Genomic DNA, 10,709 nt, shown 5'->3' with positions numbered 1-10,709 from the left:
ATCGTGTACATAGCGTTTCCAAAAAAGAACAGATTTAATTAATTTTTTATTTGGTTTGAAAATAATTTTTTCGAAGTTATCCATGAATATTTCGGCACGAAGTGGGGATAATGGAGACGCCATTTGTAACCATTTCGTTTCATAAAATATATTATTGAATTTAAAATAATTAGAAAGAAGGCTATATATTTATTTTTGAATTTTTACAAATTGTTAATAGAATTTCTCCGTAAGTTTTGGTTTTATTAGTTTTGTTTATTCTTTAACAGGGATATTTGTGAATAAATTAGTAACATCAGGCACTAAAACACAATTGATAGGTACATATATGTTCTTTAACTGTTTTATTAATTCTAAATAATTGTTATTACTGAATGCAGGTTTGAAATTAGAGTGAGTTTTAATGATTTTGTCAATTATAATCGCGAGTTTTTGGCATTAAAAATTATAAAAAACACCACGCGTTTTATAGGTTTGTTTTCCTTGTGAATTTTGACCATGCCGTATAGCATTGGGAGTTTTGGGTACATTGGTATACGTTTTTTAATTGCATATTGGTCATTTGAGAATACGAACTCACTATTTTTTATGGCTGTTTGAACATTAGTTATTAATTTTAAGGTGGGGTCTTTTTGTATTTCTTTACAATCATTAGTGATTAGGAATTCTTCAACTTTAGAAACTTAATTATGGTGTCCAATGCTAACTATACTATTTCCTTTATCAGCTTTTAAAATATCGTTGTTGTTACTTTTTAACTTTTTATCAATAGCAGTAATTGTACGTGGAATATTGAGTTTTTGGCGTTTAGAGTTGCCAAGTGTGGTTTAATTAATTCAGCACATTTATATTTTATTTATTTTACCACAATTAACTGATGAACCAAGGGATAGTGTTTCGTTCTAACTAGTTCTGTTTTTGGGACAAATTTTAAGCCTTTATTTAATAAATTATTTTCTTCTTTGTTCAGGACCACGTTTGTTGAGTTAATAACACTTTGGGAGTTGTTTCGTCTTTGTGATTATTTTTAAGTGGGTCGTACTTTATGGTTTTAATTTTTTTTATCCAAGGTATTTTATTTTTTATCAATGATAAATTTAACTTTTGAAAGTTTCGCATAATCGAGTTTATCCCAATCTACTGGAGATAATAATGAGGCAAGCCTAATGTGAATAAGATCTTATCTCTTTGATTAAATAATTTATGTAATTCATTATTTAATATAGTTTTATGGCATTTACATTTTAAGAGAATTGAACAGTTCAATTTAATTTAGCCAGGACGAATTTTTGGGTTAGGTTTAATTTCAAGCATTGGGAATTGAACCAGATTAATTTGTTGATTTTCGTGCATGAAAGTCTTAATTTATAATAAGTTTTATAAGTTCCTGTTTACTGTTCAATTAAAATTTGCTAATCAAGGCATTTAATGGCTTATAAAACAATTAAAAACCATCCAGTAAAAAAAAACTTTTAAAATTTTATGATAAATCAAGACTTATGCTCAAAAATTCCCCACTTCAAAAGTCGGTTTCATGCTCAAAAATTCCCCTGTTCAAAAAGTCCCGGTTGTGAACACCATTGTTCGACCGTGTTTGCTGTTTTTGTTTAGTGCTCTTTGAGTGAGCTCTTTTAATGTTGAGTAGAATTTTCCCTGTCATCTGCATAGCCTTAGCTATAGATTCCGCTTTCATTTAGTTTGCATATGAGGTCATCCACTACCACATTCCACAACATAAGCGAGAGTATTCCTCCTTGCGGACATCTTCTCGTCACTACTGCTTCTACCTTTTCGTGTAACATGAAGGCCTGCACTTTTCTGCTTTTTAGCACTGATTCTATCATCTGCAGCAGGTTTCATCATTTCCTCGCTGTTTCAGTGATGTAACCATTGCTTTAAAATGTTATCAAATGGTCCTTCATTGTCTAAGAAGACTTTTAATTAAACTAGATGTACAATTACAAAAATTTCATTGGAATAAATGAGTTTGTTTGTAAAATTATGAAATAGTTTTATTGTTACAGTTCGAAAGACTAGACGTAGTTACATCATTACATTTTGATTTCAAAATAAGTTATTTTTTATAATCATTTAAAAAATTAGGAATAATTTAAAATAACCATATTCTAGAATATTCTAGAATTACAAATTATTCCTGTTTGGGTTCTTTTACTTCATATTGAGGAATTTCTCTTATTTGGCCGATTGCCTTTCTGGTCTCTTCCTTTGCCTTATGGGTCTGCTCGTCTTTGTTTTGAGGGGTTTGGTTCTTCTCGACAGGACTGGTTTCTACCAGTTCGACTTCTTTTTTCGGCTCTTCTTTCATTACTTCGTCCTCTTTCTCTTTCGTGACTTCGAGCTTCTCGGGGACTTCGAGTTTCATTGGTACGGGCTCAACCTCCTGCTGGAACCCTTCGGCGAAGTCCTTTCTTGGCGAAGTCTCCCGCTTCGGCGGTGAGAGGACTACGCTTTTGTACAAGGCCTCGATGTCTGGGGGCGTGTTGCCGGTTTGGATGTAGACGGGAATGTAGCCGGGGACGGCAGGCAAGACTTGCGGCTCTACGGGCCTTGCATCCCCTAAAAAAATCATAAATTAAACTTTCTGTAATATTTTTTTCATATAATTCATATTCGCAATACAATATATGGACAGGCAAAAGCAAGAAAAAATCTTGTGTGCTTCTGGATTACGCGATTTAGAAACATCCTTAACTTCCAAAATGTTGCTAAAGACATTTATAGAAAACCCCCAAAAAATCATACTTTTTTCAGTATACTGAAGCCTCTCTTACATCAAAACAAAAAAGTTTTGATTGGAATATTTTTAATTTTAAACTTTTTTCTCGTTAAATGGCTATAATCTGTACAAAATTCATCACACTTCAACAAACTCCTAGTGATAGATAATAAGCGTGTTTGTTGCAAAAATTTAACTTAATTTTCAATTAAAAAACAACAGTAGGACATGATAGAAATGTTTCTATTCAAATAAAATCAAAAGTGGTTAGCGTGTATTCTCGGCTCGTAGACCCCTCGGTCGTCAAAATTTGACAATTCTGTTTTTCATACAAATACTTCAGTGTTGAACACTGGAATTATCAAATTTCAACACTATTTCAGAAAGTTTTTAAAGCCTTGGATTCAGACAATTACACCTTAGAGACGTCATACCGTTGACCTAACTCGAAAGTGCTCTAAAATCCCGTTGGGTGACCCCCAATCTGCAACCAACACTCCTTTCCAGAACCGTTGGTTTTTAATATAAAAAAGAAAAACTGTACAAATAGTAATTTAAAACTAGAGAAAATAGTTTTTTATAAAAATAGGTGGCTACACACAGCAGTTTTTATATTTTTAGCAAGGAGGTACTTTGTAGGTAATCTAAGTTGCAGTAAGTTTCTCTTACGTTAACTATTGACTAAAATATTTATTTAGAAATCGTGAGATGGGGTCTGGTGTGATGTAGGTTTCAGAAAAGCATTTTCTTTATCGTGCCAACGTTTCGATCTTTATTTAGATCATCTTCAGGGCCTGGGATTTACAAACATTGTTTACATATAACAATTACATTTTGGATGTGGTAAAGTGAATTTATACAATGCAAAATATATTTTTTTATATATTCAATCAAAGTATTTCTACTCACTTAAAGTGTTTTGTAAAGTGTGTAGAAATACTTTGACTGAATATATAAAAAAATATATTTTGCATTGTATGAATGCACTTTTCCAACATCCAAAATGTAATTGTTTATATTCAATCAAAGTATTTAGTAGAAATATTTTGATTGAATATAGAATTGGAAAAAATATTTTTTGCATTGTATAAATTCACTTTTTTCCACATCCTACATGTATTGCTTAAATTTAAACTATATTTGTAAATCCCAGGCCCTGAAGATGTTCTCAATAAAGATCGAAACGTTGGCGCGATAAAGAAAATGTTTTTCTGAAACCTACATCACACCAGACCGCATCTCCCGATTTCTAAATAAATATCGATTAACGGTCACTAATCCCCATACATTGACTAAAATATTTTTTTGTATTATATATTTTCAACTATTGTTATTTTGAGCTATGCAGCTCAACTCTGGGATTTTGATGAGTATGCTGCGTCGGAAGGTGTCCTATGTATGTTTCTTAGGAATTTTCTTTACTTTCCTCATTACGTACTCAAGACCGAACTGAACAAAGTGTTAACCTACACATTGAATCTCTATCTTAGTTACTTAGTAAAGTTAGCCTACATGCCGAGCAACAACCTTTCGAAGAACAATGGTGGAACAATTCTCAGCAAGAAAGTACAATATCCTATACCACCTTTCACGAATGAATTGAAAGCCAGAAAAAAGACAAACTTCAGCGCCCTTCTACAAGTTTAACCTGTAACGCAAGATACCAGGTGTGCAAGCCTGAAAAGGATGCAAGCATAGATATCAAAGTGACGAGGTGGATTTTCAGCATAGGACAAACCGTATGATGGAGATAAGTGCAAGTGCTCGGTGTACAGCACAAATGAGGAGGACACTCTCCACTTCCTTTGCTCGATTTTTAATGAATTCAGAAAACCAGCGCTGGGGAAAACGCGGTTGATTTTTAAGGAAACAGTTGGCCTTCTGTGAGGAACAAACGGAGGCTGGAAAACCCTATCGAACTTCTGCAGATCCGCCTTTGGTACCGAATTTTGGTTGGAGAATTCAACTTTTAATTTCGTTTTTTGAATTAAAAATGATGATTTTCTTGATACCTTCCAGGAGTTCGTTTTATTTTAATTTAAAACTTTCAGTTAAGTTAAAAGTGTCAAGTTTGAGATTAATTTATTCAGTGTCGATTCAACATTTATTTTATTTAATTTTTTAAGTATATGTTAAATTTCCTAAAAACCTACAAAAGCCTCGGGAAGTCTCCTAGATCCATTTTGCGAAAAATGTTATATTTTCTGATCCACGGTGTAATATTATCCATTAATGTGTGGTGATAGTGACCGTTAGTCGATGATTATTCGGAAATCGTGAGATGCGGTCGGGTGTGATGTAGGTTTCAGAAAAATATTTTCTTTATCGTGCCAACGTTTCAATCTTTATTGAGATCATCTTCAGGGCCTGGGATTTACAAACATTGTTTAAATTTAACAAATACATGTAGAATGTGGAAAAAAGTGAATTTATGCAATGCAAAAAAATATTTTTTATATTCAATCAAAATATTTCTACTCACTTTTGAGTTTTCATTCATTTAATTCAATTCTGCATAACTATCTTGACAAGATGCTTTTTTAATTTTGGATTTTAAATATTGATTAAAGTTTATTATATATTTTCAATCATAACATCGTTTTTAAAAAAACAATTTAGAGTTTAGTACAGATTTAACATAGTAAATAATGATTTTTAATTAGTGATTTGGAATAGCAAGAATAGACATTTCAATAGACAACAGAAAAATATCGATTATAATATGTGTGTAATAAACTATGTATTAGCGTTAATAGATTCTGATATATTTATTAAAATGTATTTTTTGAATTGATCATTAAAATTAATTGTGCCAATGATTTATTTATTTAAATTGATCGTTAAAATTAATTGTTCCAATGTTTTATTTATTTTTTTTAAAGAGGAATTCTATATCCACTTTATTTCTTAATTTAATAATGATTTTTAATTAGAGATTTGGAATGGTAGGAAGGCATTTTTGTCAGAAAAATATTGATTTAATATTTGTGTAATAAATTATGTATTAGCGTTAATAGATTCTGATATATTTATTAAAATGTATTTTTTGAATTGATGATTAAAATTAATTGTTCCAATGTTGTTGTTTTTTTCACAAAAGGCACCGAGAAACAAGATAACGTTGAACCCCACACCTTACAAAAAGATTGTATTTCAAGATGCCGAAATGCTTCTTACAGACCAACCCAGGAAGATCAAAATGATCGATAACGACCAAATTCCAGGTTTATAAGCTCACTCTCTAAAAATTAATTTCGTCGGTAATTTTTTAGTTATTTTGAGTATTATTATTTAGTTGTTGCTTAGTATTACAAATTTCATTCATTGTAATAGAAACGTTAGGTTAAATGAAAATATATCGAAATACCATTATGTTATTAGGAATTTTAATATATATGTTTAAAATGATCTACTTTTTATTTATTTTTTAAATTTTAATTCAAATGCAATTTTTAATGGCTTATTAGTGAATCATTTAGACAGAAGAAGTATATAATTTAAAAATATTTTTCCAGAGATTTTGAAAATTAGCTTCTTATTAAATGTCGGAAAAATGTTTAAAAATAGATATTTTATTTTATTATTGATTTTGTGTATCAAGTTGTAGCTAGCTTGAGTGCTATGAACGAACATTTTTTTATATTGTGTTTATTTAATTGCTTAAATATTTTTTAATAATATATGACCTTTTCATTACTTTGTTTTAAAAATATTGTTTATTAAAACAAAAATAAGTAAAACATGACTGTTTCTAGAAGAAGTGTTTTTTTTTAATTTATGTATTTTTTTCCAGAGATAATTAAAAATCATTAGCCTCCTATTAAAGTTAGGAAACAATCTTTTTAAAAAAAATATTTTAAAAAACTATTATTTTAACATTAATTTTGCACATACATTTGTAGTAACCTTGAATGTTATTAAATGCAAAAACGTATTATGTATACAATTAAATCCCGCGAGTTAAAGCGTTAAGGTATAATTAACTCAGAGTGCAATCAACTTTAAACGGCAAGGGCAAATGGAAATCCTGTTTTATGTTCAATATGCATCAGCTCGGTGTTTTTATTAAATAATACCGTACACTCCTCTCTACCAGTTTAGCCATTAAGGATGAACGACCCTTGTGAAGAAATCTTGACCTAAACCTTTCTCCTATCCGGCGACTCGGCTTAATAATTTCAAATGATTCTTAACTGTGAGAAATCCCGTCCGTAATTGCAAGAACAACTGAACTGACTCAGGTCTGAGAGACAATTTATTGACATCGAACTTAAATCCATGGTGGAATGCTTGTGGAAAATGGAGGACAACGTTTAGGATTTGATTTGGCGAAGGCTTTAGCTTAGGGGACTTTTTTCTACAGATTAGGCCAGGTGCTATTGACCCAGGAGGCCGAACGGTCGGAAGAGCTATAAAATTGGCAACGGCACTTAACCAAGAAACGGGTACTGCAACATCGCTTGGTTGTACGGACAGATTTAAAAAATAAAAGAAGAATGGAATGCGATTTTACTTTTTTTTTTTAAATTGCGTTTCGGAAAACGTAAAAGAAAAATGTGAAATATGTACTTTTTGCTGTTGTCGAGGATATTAACTTTTACAGGAAGGTAACACCAATAAAAAATCACACAGATATTATTAAAATTTAAATAGAATCCGGATAAAAGGTAAATTTAAGTTCTTGAGTCATTGAGCTTCAACGCTGATAATTTTTTTTTTTTGAGATATTTACATCAATAAATTTTCATTATTATAAACTTTTACATTTGTTTAAAGTAATTGTGCTGTGAGATTTATATAAAATACCATAGCAACTTTGAAAAAATCCTTTTTCCTTTTACCCACGGACCTTTCTGGCTGTAAAGAAGACTTAGCCCATATTAAATATAATAAATAAAGTATATATAATAATATAGATTTTTTGAAACTGTGATAAAGCAAGAGCTGAATTATTTCTCAATAGCACATTATAATTATTATATAAACTATTGATTTTTTTATATTGATTACAGAACTTCTTCTGAGGGATTCTCATGGTTTGTAGGTAGAATTTCTTTTCGTTGAAATTTATTTTTAAGCATTTTTACCAATGACTGGTACTTTTTATGTTTCGTGACAGAACAAGTCGGCCTTTTTTCAAATATTTTAATGTTTTGACAATTCTGAATTGTAGCACAGCTGATTTAGAAAAAACATTCTAATCGACTATATTTACAACAAGCACGAAATGTATTTCAAGAAACTTATATTGGCAAAGCAAGTATTTCAGCATGTTAGGCGATTTGAACTCTAATCCTTTAAGGTTGCTCATGGAATCTTCCCCTTGTATGTCTTGAGAATGCAAACGCTTGTATGGAACGAGAGTTTGCGGACCAGGTGGTAAATGGCCGTCCTGAGCTCATTTAAGAACAAAATATGTTATGGTAAGTAAACAAAAAAGAAGAAAAAAGTGTTACAAGAAGGCTTAACGTCCAACTACCTGTTGGTTGTAGCGGATGAGGGGACATAACAATAATTTTTTCATCTTTGACCGCTAGAATGTTATGGTTAAATAAATCATATGTATCCATTTAATCTATATTTTTTATACCAACGTTTCTGTAAATACTTTTCAATTAATTAAATTCTAACCGTTTTATCTCTTTAATCTTTGTATTGTTCCATGTGTGAACATTATCCTAGCATAACGAAACGATTCGAGCCCATCTCGGTGTGTCAAGGAAATTTTAAATTAATACAATCTCAAGGGCTTTTATAATTGAACAAGGAAATCACAAACAATATAAAAAGTTGTGAAAGAAGTTGACCAATATTAATCGAGATTAGTCATTTTACACCATTTCTATTTGTTAGCGGTAAAGATCCTGTTGAGGAATAGCAAAGGAGTTTTGATATTTAAATTGAAAACAAGTCTGGAAAGTTTTATATAAAATGAAACACAAAGATAAATAAAAAACAATAAGCAAACCAATAAAAAGAAAATTCTTTGAAGATGATTATAGATTTATTGATCTGAAAAAAGGTCTCCCTTCTATCTCTTTTTCTTCTCTATTGCCATACTGTTGCTGTTACTAGCTACTAAGGCGTACTTAAAGGAGATGAATAACGAAAGCCATGGCGTGAACTTATTAAGTTCACGACCGAAGCGAGGATTAACCAAGCCATTGACGTTGGAGAAGCGTTACTACAACCACTTTAATCGGTAGTTTGGTGGTTCCCGAAATTTTTGCTATGCCCTAGACGTCATTGTCTGAAATGACAAAGATACAATAAACCTGCAGATCTAATCAAAAAATCTCACTAACAATCTACTCTGAGTGGACTTTTAAATAGGGATTTAATTGTACATGATTTCCATTGAAAAATAAATTTGTCGCGATTCTAAGGGCTAAAAGCTAAAAATTAAACAAAAATATAAACATGTTTGGTTAGTCGACATTGAAATCAATTTAGAGACCGAGAAAAAATTGTTCGTCCTTTTCAATATGTTAGACGTTTATGAACTGCCGAAAAGTACTTACCGACGGGGGAGTGCGCCAAGAAAAGAATGGGAATGAGCTTGATGAAGTTCATGGCTGATATGGCGGCTTGGAGAAAGAGCCAGCGAGATTTAAAGGACCCCCGCCCCGTGAATACCGCTACCAGCTCTAGTTTTGCCCCCATCCTCACCTTACCGTTCTCTTCTTTCCGTCGAGGGCCCGCTAAACACTAATTAATCCAGCGATTCTACACAGTCTGATTCTCACAGCACTGCATTTATATTTTTGTAGTCACAAAATCGCTTTTGGCGTTTCTCGAATTTAAAAACAGGAAAACATGATGTTATATGAATGTACATCTTCTCGACCAAAAATTTTTGTCTAACCTATTTTCGCATTGATTTCTTCTTGGTATTATTTTATAACTATGTATTTATAAATACTAACTTAATATACAAATTTTCGTCTACCCTTGAAGTTCAATACTAAAGCAAATATGAATTCAATACGAGATTGAGGTATTTGTCTTTTACTAGGTAAATTCCATTAAACCGAAATAGAATACATTTGTCAAGAAAACGATCTAATTTCAGTAAATCTCCCCGGTATAACTGTGGAAAAATTCACATACGAAGGAAAGTAAATTATGTCGGTATTCCGACCCATCATAATATAACATTCTTTAATATACTTATTATTAATAAATTCCAAAAGTCTTACCGTACCCACGTATGAGCTTCTTCCTGTTTTACTAAATAACTTTTTTTTTTCAAATCTCGCTAGAGGATAATTGTCGGTGTCCAGAAACTGTGCACTTCTTCTTCACCTAAATTGTTTTACCACAGAGTGATTTCAAACTTCACAGAAGGCGTCCTGCCAGCCTTCAAATCTTTTTTTTATTTTCTAAATGATTGTGTAAAAGACTGAAACTGATTTTTGCATTCTTAAAGTAGTGGTTTTGAAATTCAGGTCCACCTTCGATCAGACGATTTTCGTATTAGATTCAATGATGCTGACTATTAGACATGAAGTAGTTTGTACCGTTAGATCAAATTGCATTACGCTCACCTTTCGTGTGAACTTCTATTTGAAAGTTCGTGTACATGCCCATGCTATTCTAGAATTACATCGACATTGTTCTCCTTGGCCCCACGACAAAGCGTAAGCGTTACAGCTTTACTGTACTGGAGGTTTGCCTGAAGCGCCCTCAACATCATTCTTTACTATTCTTTTGATGACCGTTAGTGTTATCGTTGCAAAGCCAAGATAAAGTTTCAAGTTTGCTTTTCTTAGAGCCTCAAAGCAATCTATGTCTACCACAAATGTTAGACTTTTGCTTTCTACTCTCTGGCTGACGATCCTCCATTGCCCGATATTAATACCCGGGCTTTGGGATTTCATCAGGACGAGAATAGTGGCAGTGTCCGAGTGCTGACCTTCTGTACACTACGGACGCTGCCACTATAGTGGTCTTTTTAATTTCTCTATAGGGG

The 10,709-nt window shown here is 31.9% G+C and overlaps 1 protein-coding gene across 1 annotated transcript; it reads right to left on the bottom strand.

The window, feature by feature from the left end:
* Nucleotides 1–2,015: 2,015 nt before the first annotated feature.
* Nucleotides 2,016–9,354, bottom strand: LOC106674361. Its single transcript, XM_014407010.2, has 2 exons — nt 9,259–9,354; nt 2,016–2,577 (listed from the first exon to the last, which is right to left on the bottom strand). Exons 1-2 carry the CDS (start codon nt 9,308–9,310, stop codon nt 2,150–2,152), a joined length of 480 nt encoding a protein of 159 aa, XP_014262496.1. The 5' UTR covers nt 9,311–9,354; the 3' UTR covers nt 2,016–2,149.
* Nucleotides 9,355–10,709: the final 1,355 nt, after the last annotated feature.

Source organism: Cimex lectularius, unplaced genomic scaffold (assembly GCF_000648675.2).
Source record: "Cimex lectularius strain Harlan isolate CLEC.00 unplaced genomic scaffold, Clec_2.1 scaffold65, whole genome shotgun sequence".
Classification (NCBI taxonomy): Eukaryota; Metazoa; Arthropoda; class Insecta; order Hemiptera; family Cimicidae; genus Cimex; species Cimex lectularius.
The sequence above is the reverse complement of the archived record's forward strand: the minus strand, read 5'-3'. Positions and strand labels throughout refer to the sequence as shown.